This window comes from Sinohyriopsis cumingii, unplaced genomic scaffold (genome assembly GCF_028554795.1).
Source record: "Sinohyriopsis cumingii isolate HCF-2022 unplaced genomic scaffold, ASM2855479v2 utg000349l, whole genome shotgun sequence".
NCBI classification, from domain to species: Eukaryota; Metazoa; Mollusca; class Bivalvia; order Unionida; family Unionidae; genus Sinohyriopsis; species Sinohyriopsis cumingii.
In genome coordinates, this window is record NW_028315889.1 from 2,927,688 (window position 1) to 2,946,687 (window position 19,000).

A 19,000-nucleotide genomic window follows, 5' to 3' on the forward strand; every position below is an offset into this window, starting at 1 on the left:
AAACTATATTCCAAGTTTGATCAAAATCGGACCAGAAATATCGTACCCAGAGTGGTAACAAGACTATCCAATCAAATGTAAGATCAACCAAATAAAAGTAATGGATCTCTCTCATTATCGACCTCGGAGATTATGATGATATAAATCCATGTTTTAAGTTTGATTAGTCGCTGACGGACAGACGACACACGACCAACCAAAGGCCTTACTCTAGACTCACTTGACCTTACGACCAGGTAATCTAAAAATCTGTTTTGGAGACAGTAGTAACGATACGTCATTCATGCGTTGTGGTAGGTTCTGACCACAATGTTTTAGGTACGATTTAAAGGCCTCTTCCCTCCTACGATGCGTCCTAGGATTTGAGACATGTGCTTTACGGGTCTCGTAAAATATTACCATTGATTGGATGTCCGTAATTCTATTATAATTACTGGTGTTTTAAACAAAGACTTACTCAATGCTGAATCCAGGGTCTTATTGAGGTAATAATACGTAATAATGTGCAAAATACAATAACTGAGCCAACGACAGCAGCAAATACCACTGCAAGTATGTTAGGTCCTATTATTAAATCTCCAACCATAGGTGTTCTTCATTCAGGAATTATCTCTGTTGATGCAAATGCAAGTGATTATAATGTATCCTTTTTAATTACTCGACTGCATTGTGAACATACCAATAGATATAAGAGAGAAGAATGGCTTTATAATAAAGCGAGTTTCCAAACATGTAATGCCCTTTTATCAGGTATACTCTTACAACTAAGTTGAGAGAATGTGGTGAACCCGTTGCAGCATTTACATCGTCGTATATTTAACTTCTTAAAGATTGTATGCCATTTCGCACAACAACCGTTAGGATGAGGAACAAATGTTGATATGACAGCACAATTGGCAGAACAATCAGGAAGCGCAACCGCACGAAACATTGGGGGAACATCTAAAAAAATACGTAACAAAGTCAATAACCAGAATGAAGAGAAAAGGACAAAAATCATTATTAACCTGGAGAATATTGATTCTATTGGTGTAAACTTGAAAGATTACTGGAAAGCTGTGCGTCACTTTGTCGAGGAGAAGCATTCAACATCAGTAAGAAGTATTAATGCGGATGGGGCTCTGTATTTAGCGTTTTCAGATGTCGAAAAAGCAGAATGTCTTAATTCTTTCTTTGTTGATACAGCGAAACTTGATGACACAAATGTCAATCTTCAAGACATAGGCTTGGAAACTAACAACAAACAAAATTAATAACAGAACAAGACGTTTAGGATGTAGTCAACATTTTATCAGACCACACAGCATGTGGCGTGGATAAAATAATTCACCACATGCTCAAAGAATCCATCACATCCATAGTTAAACTATTCTGAACCCTATTCAATATATCCAATGCTACAAAAGTGTTCCCATCTTTATTGAAAACAGCGAAAGTAAAGTAATGACAGTGTATAAAAATAGATATACCATTGCTCCTTCAAAGTGCAGGCCTATTTCATTAATAAGTTGTAATGGGAAAGTTATGGAAAAAATTATTTTTAAGCGTCTCTATAACCGCCTATTCTCAAGTAATCTCATTTTCAAATTTCAATAATAATAATAATAATAATAATAATAATAATATTAATGACCTTATTTAAAGAGGGTAACACAATTAGCTAAAAACTAATCTACCTTGAGTCCCTCATACAAAGGAATTTATTTATTTTAGCTGCATCTCTGAAGCTACTGGATATATTGGGTTTGGAAGAAGGAAATAGAGTGGGCATTTCTAATCTTAACTGGAATACTATTCCAGAGCAGAGTTTCAGAGTATTGGAAAAATGTTTTTAAATAACTCCTGATTTGGTTTGGGAATTTTATACTGTTTGGTAGACATGGATCGCAGGTGGGGAGAATTACCAGGTAGCCTATACTGGAATAGTGATTGTAAATATTCAGGAGCACTATTATGGGATATCCTGTACATTAATTTGGCTTTTCTCAAACAGATTCGGTCTTTAATAGGTAATATTTTTAACCTACCAGCTAAATTTTCCTTGCTTTCTTTCTGAATTGATATTAGCCCCAATGCTCTTTTTTGAAGATGTGCCAGCTTTGCTATGTTTCTATCATTTGAATTACCCCATACTGTATTACAGTAGTCTAAATAGGGTTGTATGTAACTGTTATCAAATAGTTTTCTGTGCCTTTCAGGGAGAAAATGTCTTATCCTACTGAGAAGCCATAAACTTGAATTAACTTTTTTACTGATATGTTTGATATGTTCAGTCAATGATAGGTTATTATCTACCAGAACACCAAGTAGTCTATCATGACAGACCATTTGCAAATTTGCATCCTTCCATGTCAGACATAGTTCATCACCATCAAGATCTGTCCTTCTTTGCCGTGTTGAGATAAGTAATATTTTAGTTTTACCAGTATTTACCACCATGCCATTGCATGTGCACCAGTTTTCCAGTTTGTTTAGGGCATTCTGTAAAGAAAGTTTGAGTTCATGCTTTGTGTTTTGGATGTCTGACAATGTTGTGTCATCTGCATATAGATCTGTAGATGATATTGAGTCTCTTAGTGAAAGTGGTAGGTCATTAATAAATAAAATGAATAGTAATGGACCTAGAATTGAGCCTTGTGGTACTCCATATCTAATTGTTCCAGGTTCAGACAGAACATTATTTATGTAAACATGTTGTGTTCTCTCTCTTAAGTAAGAAGTAAACCATCTAATTGTTCCTTCATCACACTGGAAGATTTTCAGTTTCTTCAAAAGGATTTCATGATCCACCATGTCAAAACTTTCCTGAAATCTACAAATACAGATCCTATTATTCTACCTTGGTCACGTGCTTGAAGCTATTTATCAGTTAGGGAGATCAAGGCAGTCTCACAGGAATGGTTCTGTCTAAAGCCTGATTGATTAGGGTGTAACAGCAAGTGTTTGGTTAAATATGACATGAATGAGTCATGGACATGTTTTTCAATCAATTTTGACAAGTTTGGTAGTATTGAGATTGGTCGGTAGTTACCAGCGTCATCCTTAGAACCAGATTTGTGAATAGGAGTTACTTTTGCGACTTTCCATATTTTGGGGACATATGAGGTTGCAATACTTAAATTAATTGTGAATGTTATGCTATCTACAATAGCAGAGGCAGAAGATTTAATGAATCGTGGACCAATCTGATCAAGTCCTGTAGCTTTCTTGGCATCAAGTTCACTGAGACATTTTTTTAACAAAGTTTTCGATACTGCTGGGATAGAGAAACATACCTCCTTAGAGATTTTGTTGCTGCAGAACTTTTTCAGTTCATTAAAGTTATTTTCTATCACTGTTTTTTTATAACTTTGTGGTAATGTTGGTAAAAAAATCATTGAAAACATTTGCAATGTCAGTGTCATCTGTATGGTACATATCCTGTTTTCTTCCCAACAACTCTATAATATTTCAGCTCATAGATATGTACCATAGTATATGTACTGCGCTTGATAATAGGGATGATATGTTGGTGGTCTTGTTCGATGCATCTAACGCATTTGATTGGGTTAGGCATAAAGGTTTAATGTATAAATCAAAGTGCAATGGCACTGATAGCGCTCTTGCTGATTAATTTTCTGACTACCAATCACAAAGGCGTCAAACGGTTTGTGTAAATAGTGCCGAAGCAAATAGCCATTATTCTGAGGCTGGCATGCTACGGAGCTCTGATTTAGGTCCAATATTATTTATTGCGTATATCAACGATATAAGCAATGACCTCTTGAGTGCAGCGAGACTCTTTGCTGATGATAGCTGACTGGTGTATTCATCTAATGATACTTACAAAATAGAATATATACTGAACACTGATTTTACAAACGGTTGACGATTGGCCATGGCTGTGGTTAGTTGATTATAATCCAATCAAAACTGTAGCTATGTTATTCTTGTATAATATCGAACCTGTTTACCCAAACCAAATCTCAAAAACAAATTCATCTCTTTTGTTGAGTTCCACAAACATCTTGGCGTAACTTTCAGTAGTCTAGGAAAAATGGACTAAACATATTGATAATATATTTATGCCGTCCTCAAAAATGATAACTGCCCTAATAACACTTAAGTATACATTTAGCCGAAAGACGATAGAAAGGATGTGCATTACATACATCCACCCTTTAATAGAATATGCTGATTTTTTATGGGATGGTTTTCGGCCGAAAACTCTCTCTCGAAAAAAAATACAACTAGAGGCAGGGAGAATAGCAACATGGCTTACTAGAAGCGTCTCGTGTCATATGATTTATAAAGAAACCGGTTGGTCTACCTTAGCAGATAGAAGAAAGTCAATAACCAGATTACTTTCATAAAACCTGTATACGGAATCTCTCCTTCTTATCGTGGTGACATATTGCTAGCACTGATTGGTGAGACATACATGTATAACCTTAGAAATAGGAATAATTGTAATCATATTAATGCCAGACTCGAAAAAAGAAGAAACTCAGTGTTACAAACTTTTATTCATTTTTGGAATTCACTGTCAGATTCATTAAAAAGTGTAAGTAACATTTATATCTTCCGACGTAACATCGAGACAACTGGGACCCATGTGCCTACCCGTTGTTTCGTTGGAAACAGAAATTATTCATTCCGCATGCATGAATTAGAAATAATTGTTGTGATTTTTACATAACGATTTATAATTTAATCATTTGATAAATAGTCCAATAGGAATGTGTGGTGATGATACAGAAACTGCATACCATTACATTGCAAACACTAAGTTGAACAGCGTAGGAAAATGGTTCAGAATCTAAATCATCTTCATGTACCAGCGACTAGAAATAAATTGTGTTCCGGATCATCTAACTTTACTGCGAACGTTAAAATAATTTATTTAATTTCTTCCAAACATATATTAAAGACACGAAACGCTTTACATAAATATGGAGTTATTTACACTTTGATTTCTCTATTCAATTCACTACAGCTAATTTTAATGGTAATCAGCATAGACATTTTTAATGAATTCTTAGCAACTGAATTTCATTTTGGTGTATGTACTAATGCCTAGATTCTGCCACGATGATCAATTTGTCATTAATTGATTAATGTATTAACCTCTCTCTTTCTCAACCATTTTGCCTGAATTATTTATCTTTTCTTTAAACTGTATGAAATCAAATTAATTGTCTGCGCTATCCATGTAAAGTTTATATCCATTGTAGGAAGGGTTCATTCTAAGTAATAATAAATGTTTATTTTGCTGTGTTTGACCTCGATGATAATTGCTCTTCCTAGAGATGAGCAGTTGAGAGGGGCAGATGTTTTGAATGGCCTAGAAACAACATGACAAAATATTCAGGGCCTATAAAACCCAAGAGAGGTTCAATGTCTACTTATTCTCATGGAACAAATAATTACTTTAACTGGGAGCCATGATACTAATGGGAAAGATTGTACAAATTGAATCTCCATATGTCTGGAGATTCGACACAATACATATCTCTGGTTTCCTACTAGAAATACACGAAAAAGCCCGATCGACAAAATAGAACAAAAATTATTCCAAATTCCAAACGAGGAGGAAACAAAGATCCTGATCTCGTTTTACTGGATGGGTTTCAAGGTTGTCAGGGTGTATCCACCATCGTAGTCTAAAAGAAGCGTACCCCTTTTGACTGTAGGACTTATTTTAAAAATAATACAGTTTTTGCTCCAACACATTACAAGCCAAAATGAAGAAGAAGACGAGAAGACAGAAGCAGCAACTGAGAGAAGGGATCTAAGACAAGCAAGAGAACATATAGTAGATACATTTAGTATATCAACTGGGACCCATAGAAGTATGTGCCCCGCCTGTGCGTGTAGAAAAACAAGAATCAGAATTCATAACACCGAGAAAAAACTCGTAAATAACATAGGGAAACGGAAATTTAAATAGTACCTTATAATTGCAATCAACCCTTTCCAAGTCCTGAGAGACAGAAGAAATAGATCCTAACGAGAACGAGAAAACAACAGCAAAAAAGATATAAAACATAGCAAGTAACGGAAACAGAGGAAAACTCGAATTATAAGGAGTGTTCTTGCAACAAGTGAGACTATGTAAACCCACAAAAAGTAGACGGGGAACTCACAAAATGTAATGGGGGGATAGTCCAGACTTCAAAAGAAAGGGGACACCATAGACACCATATCATTATCCAAGCTACAAGCGAGGACCAAATGAAAAGCAAAATGGAAAAGAGAAAGAAAGAAGAACGGCAAAAACAAGATACCGAACACAAGAAGAACAACATAACGACTAATTCAAACCGAAAAAGAAAGAAAGAAAACCAGAAAACCCCACAACGAATCAGAAAACATAAGGAAAAGTGAAACCGTAACAGTACAGAACAATGCATAACAAATTATAACAGAAATAAAAAGAAGACAAAAAAATGTACTAATTTAATTTAGTTTGAAAAACATTGTACAAATGGCTTCCGAGTATAAAATCCTTTCATATAATATAAATCAAAGAATAGAAAAATAACTACATTAATAAAATATTTTAAAATAAGCAGTATGACATAGTTTTCGTGCAAGCAGTGAGGATTATCAATCCCAAATAAAAAAGTTATGCTTATATTTTTGATAAAAGCGAGGGAAGTAGATGAGATGAATGCTATATTAGTAAACTGATTGAAGATGAAATAAAGAAAAATCTACTATATCTCAGTAACGTAATAAATTATATGTTACTTGAAAAAGTAACAGATGTAATTGTTAAAATAAAGGATATATGCATGAGAACCATGTATGAAATAAGGAAATAGGAGAAACAAAATCCTCGGCCAACTAACAAAAGGAACGCATTACTAACATAATCATAACACTGAGAAGTACAATCTCAAAGCACACCACGTACAGGGAACTATGACACAAACTAAGTACGGAATGATGACATTACACAGCCATGCTATGGGTCAGAAAGCGAGAGAGCCAGGTCTGTAAGAGATTCAGATAAAAGAAGGGCAAATTAAGCCTTACCCCGCCACAACAAGAAACGGAGAAAGGGAACCATTGAAAATATACAGAAAAGCGTATCCCATAACACGTACATAAAACAATCCATGCAAATAAAATGTAAAAGAAGCAACTACAACAAACAAAAGACTTAGCAAACTTTTATTCATCTGTGCTCCTTTGATTTTTTTTTTTTGTTTTCTAAAAAAAGGCACAAATATGCATACACTCAGAACAAATTTTATTCAACCACGACCCGTTATTATTTTTCTTTCTTATTTCCCTCATACTCTTATCATTTTCATAACTGATCATAAACCGTACTGCATAATCATATGCACAAGATGACACGAAGTGTGTAAATGAGATTGGGAGTGGAATAAAGCTAAGCCAGTGTGAAGGAAGCGGATGGACAGATCACTTCCACCAGAGGTCTGGTGCGTTCAACGGACCACCTCCCACCTCACATGCCTGAACTGTTCTATTCACCACCTCGCCACCTTTAAGAAAGTATGCACTTTTAAAAAAGGAAACAAACAAGCTTCGATGAATCTATTTAAAACTTTATTGTTATTTTGCCAAACTAATAAAACAACCAAAATTTAAAAGAACCACAAAAATTTGAACCTTTAGGCCACTCAACACAATAAATACTTTTGGGTTAACAGCGAGGAAAACATCAACGAATCACCAATCTCTTTGCACACAAAATGGACAAAAATACAGATCTATGTCATGGATCCCAAAATCATTAACACAGACAAGGAAACCAGTCATAAGGTGTAATGCCTGAGGAGGGGTGTACATGCAAGAGTTTAGTTTTAAAACATTAGGCCAAGGAGCGGGGGGGGGGGGGGGGGCGGAACAAATGAAATCTAGGTAACGGGAAATCAAACAAGGACGCCTCATTGAAAAGAAAAACAGGAACCCATATCAAAAACAATATAAAAGAAATTTCTTTGCAAATATTCTTTAGATTTTTTTCATGGAAAACCCACAACGACAGGTCAGTAGTAGGGAACATACAGATGTAAAATCCCTTTTATTTTGTACTCAAAGAGGGTGATTTCAAAGGCCTGCCAATTTATTATAGTTGAAGGTCTCGGATGTATCTACAAATAATATATGACAAAGACTTCGGTTAAAAAAGATCAAAGCTAATATATATATATATATATATATATATATATATATATATATATATATATATATATATATATATATATATATATATATATATATATATATATATATATGTATATGTATATATATATGTATATATATGTATATGTATATATATGTATATATATATATGTATATGTATATATGTATATATATATATATATATATATATATATATATATATATATATATATATATATATATATATAAAGATTCTGTCCCACCCCCTTTTTTAAAAACAAAAAAAACCCCATCTTTCTACAAAGAAATAAAGCGAGGATGCAACACAAAGATGCAGAAAATTATTATCTGTTATTGCTCCATTGTTTTGATTACTGATGTTTGAAATTTGAAACTGCAAATCAGATTCTGCAGAAGTCATGAAAATTGGTAAAATTGTAATATCAAACTTTCAGGAAATAGATAATATAACATTTTTAAATCAAGCTTAACTTCACCTAAAATAATAATAAAAATAATAATAATAATAATAATAATAATAATATAAGTAGTAGTATTAGATTTCGTCAACATTTTTATCATCGTCAACAAAAACGCATAAATTGTCACATTTCTTATCATGATCTGTATCAGAAACAAATATTAATACTTTTTTAAAAAAAAGAATAAATCTCAATTAGCAGCATTCCGTAACTATTGTTTCAGGACTGAATTAACTATTCATCCTGCCATACATTGTAAATGATTCCGGTCCTCGATTAATGTCATCAAGGGTCACTTTTCTCAGTCTTTAATTTTAGATTCTAGCAGAAAGTGTTAAGAACACTGTCAGTTAATTTCGTCCATTGTGTAGCTTGGTGCCTTGTCACAAAGCCAGGGGAGCTCGAGACCCACTACATTCAAAAGAACCAAAATATTTCGAATGAGCGAAAGTTACATGTAAATTGTTCGCGCAGTATTGATGAAATAGCCGATACCTGTTAATATAAGTCAGTAATTCGACAAGGCGACTAGTGGTAAGGGTATAGCATTACACGTATATATTTACAGGTCATGAAACATCGGATTTGATGTGGAAATAAGGTGTACAGATCGACGAAAGGCCCTTGAAACGAACGCAAACTTAGATCTGCAAGAAATACTGTAGACAAGAAATACTGTATACGGCAATTATACGGAAAGAAATACTGTATACGGTAAGAAATACTGTATATGGCAAGAAATACTGTATACGGCAAGATATATTAGATATGGCAAGAAATACTGTATACGGTAAGAAATACTGTATATGGCAAGAAATACTGTATACGGTAAGAAATACTGTATATGGCAAGAAATACTGTATACGGTAAGAAATACTGTATATGGCAAGAAATACTGTATACGGCAAGATATATTAGATATGGCAAGAAATACTGTATACGGTAAGAAATACTGTATATGGCAAGAAATACTGTATACGGCAAGATATATTAGATATGGCAAGAAATACTGTATACGGTAAGAAATACTGTATATGGCAAGAAATACTGTATACGGCAAGATATATTAGATATGGCAAGAAATACTGTAGGATCTGGCGGCTGATCCATAAGACCATTGAAACGTGGTCATGAAGCGTTGACTATTTCTGGATTTAATCAATAACAGAAGTTCGTGGTTTTTTTTTAAATCGTTTACCCGCTGACGCATGTTCAAAATTTCTGATTATTGCTAGGAATATATTTCGTTTATATTCGAATCCTTTCGAGATATTAATGATTCAAGGTTCCATAAAAATCGAATAGCCTCGGAAGTTGCAAAAGCAAATAACGACGGACGCACGCCATGACATAAGCTTAATATGTGTTACGGCCAGGAGGGTTAATCAACGAGGGATATTTCCAGATTTGACAAACCGTTGACACATACCCATAATGTATGCTCATATAACCATGGATCAGTGGTTTTCTTTTTGATTCATATAACGACCATGTATATGTAAACGCGAATGTATAACTCCTAATAAACACGTTGTTTTTTTTATGCCACAACAAGTGTGAATTCAGATGAGAAATCTGATTGGTCAAATTATGCTAATACTATTATTACAGTATATCTTGCTGTATATAGTTGTTCTTTCCGTATACAATATTTAGAGATTTTGATTACTAACCCATGTATGCTGTGTAATATTTATTTAATTATAAATCCTAACAGTCGACAGTTAATTAGCTGTACTCAAGTCCGAATGGTCCAGTATTTATTTTTCAATTGTTATATAAAATTCACTGTTCTTCCAGATCTAGTAAGGTTTTTATATAATTATTTTGTTTTCTCATCGGATCCATGTACGAGATGATGATGCACAGTTGTGAGTGGTCTTGTTATTTTAAACTTTGATATTTAAAATACCGAAATTAATACTGATCTGGTAAAGTTTTACTTTTGTTTTTTAATGTTCTCCTAACCCTTTACCAAATGTAAAAATAAACCCAGGAAAAAGTACGAGGGTTTCTAGGGTCAGGATATATCACTGACGCTTTAAATTTATAACGTTTCTGTTATCTAATAATGTTGAATAAGAAAAGGGGACCAGACACAAGCAGAAACGTGTCTAAAATGATAGGGTACAACCAATAGTGGAAACTATTCATCCTAATTATTTTCATTCTTACCATTGGCATCTATTGTAAATGATTCCGGTCCAACGATACTTCCCTCAAAGGCGCGTTTTGCTATTTGCAAAAGTTGGTTAACTTTCAGCGGACCAGTCAGTTTTGGAATCGGCGAGGGAAACCTAAAAAATAATTTAGTCAAATAATTATGTGGATATATAAATAAAAGTAAAAGCGAAAACTAAATATAGAATAACAGTTAAATATCGCCCTATCCGGTTAAAACGAGTCCAAAAAACAGCAAAACAGTCCTATCACTATATCTAAATTTTCTGTTGTTATCAATAATTTCCGTGACAAAGTTGAGCATAACGTCCAAGGCAATGCTGCTCGTTAGGGTTAATAGTATTTATGTAAGCTTTTTCCGTGTTGGTTTTTATTCCAGTCTTGCAAGATTGTTGTGCTACCTGATCGGGTTATGCTGGAAAAGCATCGTACAAATTTATTGATAAACCCTTAGTTCGAATTATTTCTTGCATTATAGCTTAAGAAACTAATTTTGGAAGAAAATAATTTCGCTGTCGGTCTTCTGTCGTACAATCTAGCTGACATTCTTTGCTTACATTATGGCATACAATGTCTCTCTCTCTCTCTCTCTCTCTCTGTCTGTCTCTCTATCTCTCTCTACTTACGTGAATGGCTTGGGGTCAATAGGCGAAGGATACATATATAAAGCTAATGCCAAGATGATTAATGACATCAGCCAAGGGCATCTGTAATAGAAGAATATTCTGACAAACAAAATATGTCAGCAGCAATAATTATGTGTCACATGTTCTAACTCAAAGTTCCTAAACACCAATGATTTAAAGAGGACATTATAAAAGGTCTGTAAGCTTTTTATGTATAGAACTGTAAGAGAATTCATCTTTATACTCTATCTCAAAGATGCGCCTTCTGGAGAAAACAAAGCATGCATGAATGAATATTAAAATGCTCGAGGTGTTTACAAGATTTTTTTTCAGTGTTATTTACTCGAGAAATTATTCACTATTGTTTAGTTTTAAACTATGTACGCACTAGATGAATCCTATATATTTATATGATATAAATTGAAAATTAGGAACGCAAGTCTAGTGTTAGTTATATTCAGTAAAATCGGTTCTGAAAACGTCTGTTCGAACAAAGTGACGAGGCAATGTAACCTTCAGTTTAATTCATTGGACCTAGCTCCTTCGATACACGCGTCATTTATTGAAACATTCTAAATGGTATCACGTGTACATCGATTTATATGTCAAATCAGAAAGAATTGTGGGTGCTTCAGCACAAATAAGCCGTACATTAAAACATTTATTGCCGGTACAGCCCCACAGAAAAGTCGGTGACGGGAACGGTAGTGGTGATTACCGTAACGGTAAGAGTTAAAATTTACTTGCAACACTGCAAATGCATATACCTTTCGGCTTTTCTTTAAACTTTATTTGAACAAAAATTGGTACTGACGTCTCAGTAATTTTGTAATACCGCAAAATAATATAAAAAATATTGGTACCTCAAGACTTACCTCCGAAAGGACAATGCCTTTTCTTTGTTCATCTGTAATTGGAAAGCCAGCTGTCTTTACACGGGAAACTGTAAGTAAGTTGAATGTATGTATATATATATATATATATATATATATATATATATATATATATATATATATATATATATATATATATATATATACATATACATATATATATATATATATATATATATATATATATATATATATATATATATACAGAGACAGACAGACAGACGGACGGACAGACGGACGGAGAGTGACAGAGACAGACATATGTAGGAATGTGTGCCCTATTTTTACAAGAACTGAGCGTTATTTTAAGTTTAACATAACATTTTGAGGCAAATATTAACTTAGCTAATGTAACATTGGTAAACGTGAGTTTGGTTAATTAATGCTAATTATATTATAACGGTCATCACTTTACTCAACATATTAAACTTAGCAGTACACTACTTACTACAAAACCACAGGCAAACAATGCAAGCTTGATACTAAAATGGGCAGAAACCACGAAAATATGTTCTGAGTGAAGGTAGCGAAGTCATTTTAATGCGGAGAAGTTGTGCTTTTCTACAAACTTTCTAAAGTCACATAAATGGAATTTAAAAGGCAGAAAATTTAAATTTTTTGTTTCGTCTGGACAAATAGTGTTACATTCTGAACAGATCTGGTCATTTTCAAGACTGTGCAGTTGTAGTTATACAACGTCGTTCGAAAGCGAAGATGTCATCATATTTTTGTTTGATCAGTATGTAATTATTTTTTCGCATAAAAAAGTCGCGAACATTTTGAAAGAATGATTCCACGTATCCCTAAAATTTCCAATATATTTTGCACTCAGTAATCAATTTCAGTCAAACTCTGTAGAACTACTAAATGCGCCTATCCAACTCAAATTGCCTGATTGTCCAAAGCGTGTGAATATTATCATGCAATAATCCACTTAAATTAAGACCAACCAGATGTTGTATCAACTTTATGTGCTTTCTAAATGGATTACATTAGCACGCATTGTATCAAACTTGGTGGGAATCAGCAGAGACACTTAAAATGCCCATTTTTAATGTAAGTTATCACCATTTATCTTGTCAAAAGTAATTATGTTTCTATATAAATATTTGTCTCTACTTTGCTGTGACAGTGTCTCAGTCAAGCTGCAGTCTTGACAATTCCGATGGTCTGGGGCGAGCGCGACACTGAATGACAAAATATCACACAATTTTTTATATTCTTTGGTTCTTTGCTTATGACAAGTGCACTATGATTCATCAAGTCCTTTGATAAATAGATGAAAAATAAACGTCTTTCATATTAGCATACAACTTAGTTTACCTGAAACTGAAACTATGCACGCAAATATTGTTAAGATACAAGCGTTTTGTGTGAAATTGCGATTCTCGAATTAGTCGGGATTTGGTGTTGTAATGGTGTACACATTTTTAGAGGTAATTTCGCTGTACATTCTGTTCAGGTCAGCATGACACGTAAACATTAAGTTTGACTTATTGAGCTAGACTCATCATACACTTTTGTCTGCGAGGGATGGAATCTGTTCTGTTTGGAGCATGAATTGGATTAAAGCTCGACTGGTTAAAGGATGGGGGCGGATAAAAGTGCAATGTTAACGCAAGGTCATCAGCAGTAAATGACAAGACTTGAGACGAACCAGAGAAACTTTCAGGACAGGGGTCTCAAACTCAAACCACCCTGAGGGCCGCATGAGGGCATTTCGATAGCCCAACGGCTGAACCACATTTGTTATCTCTCTAGGTAATTTTGCTGGCCACATTATATGGCTTGGGAGGCCGCGTGTTTGAGACCTCTGTTATAGAATGTAGGGGGCCACTAGAAACAGGTGTCATAAAATTAATCTCCCAGAATAGTTATCAATAAATGTGGACTAGAAAGGATTATTCTGACTTCGACGGGAGTGGAAAAAATTTCGACAGTTAAAGATCTAATCCTGATTGGCGTAGCTAAACGAGGTGTTTGTGTTCCCAGATGTAATTCAGGGTTTAAATCTTCCTCGCAATATTAGTCAGTCCAAGTTTTTCTGCAGAGAGGACAAAGTCTGAGGGGCTCCTAGGTCAGTAGAAAATACTCTTGTCGTTAAATACATTGTCAAAGGGAGAAGGTGGTCTGGAAACTTGAGAGAAGCGCATCCAGAGAAGAGACAAAGGGAATTATCTGACGGTAAGCGAGCGAAGGCTCGAGAAGGCAAGGTTAGTCTCGATTATATACAATGTGTTTATTGATGTAAGTTTGTAATTATGTGTTGAATTCATTCGTTTTAAATTCATACTCCTCTTTTTGCTTGAGTTCAGTAATAATCGTGCATGTTATATAATTCATGAATTGTAAGGATATCATATATGAATGCGTTCGGATTTAGTTGTTTTGTAATAGGTATCATGTATTCTATTAAATTCACGTATTACTTCTGATCCAAATTGTGTGAATATGTAAGCTGTCTGTCTTAAATGATTTCTATTATTTATGCTAAGGAATGATTTTTCCTTGGTCTGGAAATGTATGTCATTGAATCGTTAACTAACAAAGTAACGTAGTTAAGACAAAGAGTGAGGTCCATTAATTCGTGTGTAATTGAGTTGTGAATTCTTTCCCACCTAGAACCGACTGGTATAGTTCAGCTGGTACATTTTCAGCCACAGCAGGGCAGTAATATTATCTGAGAGATTTTGTTTTGTCATGGTCTTAGTAGAAAAGCGATGGCAGCAAGCCATGATATAAATTCAAAGTATCAGAGTTGTGATTATCTATTAGATGCGAAATGGTCATAGCTAGTTCTGTTAAATTTCGATGTACAATATATGACACAAAAAGAGCGGGAATATTGGTTGATCCCAAGAGAAAAATAACTCTGAAACATATTTATGATGGTTTCTATATTTTTTATTTTTAACGGAATAGTTCCATATCTGCATTGCACAGTGTAAAAGAGCACAGTCTGCAACCAGGAGGCTGATGACCCTAGAGGTTAGAAAGGAAAGAAATGCGGATATTTTGGAAAGACCGGAAGCACTAGATGATTCGGATATGCCGGCAATTTGAGTTCGATGAGTCACTCGATTATATGACTAAATTTGTTCTATCAGTAGAAGAGAACGGCTAATTTAATTTTGCATAAATTGTCTAACTCTATTTGTGATAGAAAGCGGGTCATTCAAATGTTATGTTCGATTTAATTTTTTTATGTATTTGGTCAAATTGTTGTATTTTACACACGGCGGAAACTGTTATTCTATTCATATCTTTGCTCAGATCTGTTATTCCATCCATTAACTTCATATTTTATTTTATTGTTAGCTCGATAAAGGCAATAACACCGTGATCGATCATCCCTTGGATAACGATAACCAAAAACCATAAGGGAGTGGGGATGCGGAGAAATCACACATCTCCACATCCACCTCTTGAGAGGTGTGAAAATACGATTCTTGAGTTAGTCGGGGTTAAGTATGAAACTGTCATTATCGATTTAAAACAAAAGTGTCTTTTAATATGTCTGTATAAAGCGCCATTGTATGATATTGCTTTTAAACCATTTGACTTAACTCGGAACAAGATGTTCATAATTTGGATATATTTTAGTATGAACATTGCATCAGGTACCTGAGTAAAAAAAAAAAAGCAACGTAGTTTTCGTTTGCAACATGTTATGAACTGACGAGTAGGCAAAATAGACAAATGTAATCGAAAATTGACCCCTTGCTGGATGGTTAACAATTGTATACGAAATTCGACTGTTGTTAAGGGCATAAAATGGACAGATCTTTGTTCTTACGAATTAGATTAATGTTTTCAGTACGTTTAATACTGTCACCGATTTCCTTCCTTTGTTCATAAGAAACGCCACCCTGTTAGGGGATGAAAGGACTATCAGGGAGTTGTACAGTTCCCTGTCATACTTTGAAACTCTGTCTTTGAATGACTGACCATTGTTACCTTTAAAATTAAATTAGGAGATACAGAAAATACACTCTTTCACAGCAACTCTGTGTGTGTGTGTGTGTGTGAGAGAGAGAGAGAGAGAGAGAGAGAGAGAGAGAGAGAAACAAACCTTGGTATTTAGTGTGCGTAGAGTCTTTCACTTCTGATCACAGTACCCTTTTCGACTGTTGACATGCAATTTTCAGTCAGACACACGGGATGTTTTGTAAGTACTTTGGTGACCGCTATATGAACTCGCCAGTGACATGTCAAGGTAATCCGTGCGTGACCGGGCTGCATACTAGCGTTTCATTGTATGGTTTTGTCATTACGACCCGTATTTTGTCCGTATAACTACAAATAAAGCACATAGAAATTGTAGATTTCAAACAATTCTAACGGCTTATAGTACCCATATTATCATGTGACTCCTAGACTATCTTGTAATAAGTACTAACAGGTACAAATTTTTTTTTTATACACGAGCTAATTTAACAAACGATTTTTGAAAAAAAGTTCTGAACCTTCCCTCAAATTTTACCATATCCAAACTATTTCAAAAGTTATTTTGAAAGACCCCTTATTGTACATTCCGTCAAAGTTGCACCTGAAAAGAAACCTTTATTGTACACTCCGTCAAAGTTGGACCTGAAAAGACCCCTTATTGTACACTCCGTCAAAGCTGCACCTGAAAAGAAACCCTTGAAAGACATTTAATTGGTCATCCATCTACCTTCTACCAGATGGTATCCAAATATGTATAATGGGTACCGAGTTATGCTGGTTACAAAACGTTTAAATGGATGGACAGACTGACTGACAAATTGATGCGCATACGGACAAACAAACGGATAAACAGACGGACTGACAAAAGAATGGACAGAAGGACTATCAAACAGATGGATAGACGGAATGACAAATGGATGGACAGGCGTACTAAAAACGAATGGACTGACGGACTAACAAATGGATGGACAGACGGACTGATAGAACAGTAGAAAAGGTGATTATTATAGGGCTCCAGCATGGATGGAGCGCAGAACCGGATGCTATATATGTGACACTGTGTCGGGCCCCTATGATCTATATGTGACACGATGTTATATATGTCACCCTATGATATATAATGAGAACGGGGCACACTCAGTTTCCATTATAATACTCGACTATGGGTGCGCACACAAGGGTCGTAATAAATTTGAATATGCGCTGATCCTTTGGCAGGAACTATGGGTTGCTGACGCTCTAGTATAGCTGAAACGAACAGCATATTTTCCTATCGAAATATTTTTAAAATATCACAAGACATGTTGCAAATTTAATGAAATTAAATTTGGATACTTAAATTATAACTGGAACTCGTCATAGCTGTATATGCCTGACATGAGGGCTTTGACAACTCCATATGTCCAGCGGGTAAGTAATGAACAACTTCGTGATAGAACAAACCTTCCAACGCCCTACACCAGGAAAATTCTATATTAAAATTTATTTTGACCAGTGTATATTGCCGAATAAATTGGTAACAACCTTTTGTACTCTTTTAAGTCACACCTAAACATGAATCTGAAAAAGTCTCATTCTGTTACTACAGAAAGTATAGCACAAATCATGCATAACAAGACTTCGACTTTGCTGTAGTTAACTAAACGACGATCTTTGAGGGGAAAAAAAGAATTTGTTATCTAGCATTAGATTTTAATGCGGCTAACTAGAAACAGCAAAGCATTTTCTCTTAGAGTGTACAAAATATGTTTCTTTCAGAGCCCAAACAATAGAAATATTGTCTTATATTACAGAGATAACTTTGTAATTAATGGGTAATCCCTTGCAATCGGTTGAGGTCAAGGAGATTTTCAAGACGGTCCATAAGTACGAAATTACAACTAAGAGATATGCCTGATAATTTTCTTTTAATATATCATTATCAAGTTCAATGTATACAATAGTATGCCTTAATTAATCACAACAGCCAGATTATAAAAGCAAAAATTGTTATCAATGAGGAGAGAGAGAGCTTGAAATAACCCCATACTTGTTACTCAATCCTCTGTATCTCTTTTTTTATTTATGTACTTTTCACGATGACTTATGTAAATTAATACTGTTTAAATCAATAAGCAACACTTATTCGTAAATGCTGATTTTGTAAACGGTATATTGTAACCTCTACCAGAACCAGTTACCCGGGAATGTGTTCTACGTTTGGGAGAAGACCATTCGGTTTCATGAATAAAGAGGGATTCGCCAAAAAAAAAAAACAAAAAAAAAACGTTTAAGTCATTTTTTAAAAAGTGTATAGGAAAAGAAGAAGTGAAATAATTCATGTACAGATTGAAAATTTTGCTGAAAAGTATGGTTTTGTACTCATGCACATCAAAAACAAAGTAGCAACTTTTATTGTAAGAGTAAACTCTAAATGGTTCTGTTTCAAAATAATATAAACTGGCCGATGTACATTTCATTGATTCGAAACTGACATACCCATTGCTGGCTTTTAAGAATATAAAGAAAGGGATTCTGTCAGATTCTAAGCATGTTGCTAATTTCATAGCAGTGCACTTTAAAAATGAAATAATTTACCACATGTGGCACACTATGATGAAGTTAACTTTCAGAAATAAGGTGATCGGGGACTAAAGAGTAATAATGGTCTGCAGGAATGGTTACACCTGTTCTTAATGAAACAATGTCCGGCATGACTTCTGAAAGTTTATGATAAAAAGAAAAATAAAAA

General features: G+C 34.4%; 1 protein-coding gene across 1 annotated transcript; it reads right to left on the minus strand.

Annotated features, from left to right (window-relative positions):
- Positions 1–7,413: 7,413 nt before the first annotated feature.
- LOC149774331 (adipocyte plasma membrane-associated protein-like) lies at positions 7,414–16,467 on the minus strand. The gene is made up of 5 exons (XM_089945496.1): positions 16,394–16,467; positions 12,304–12,371; positions 11,429–11,509; positions 10,797–10,918; positions 7,414–7,496 (listed from the first exon to the last, which is right to left on the minus strand). The coding sequence occupies exons 2-5, from the start codon at positions 12,333–12,335 to the stop codon at positions 7,414–7,416; spliced, it is 318 nt and encodes a 105-aa protein (XP_089801622.1). The 5' UTR covers positions 12,336–12,371; positions 16,394–16,467.
- Positions 16,468–19,000: the final 2,533 nt, after the last annotated feature.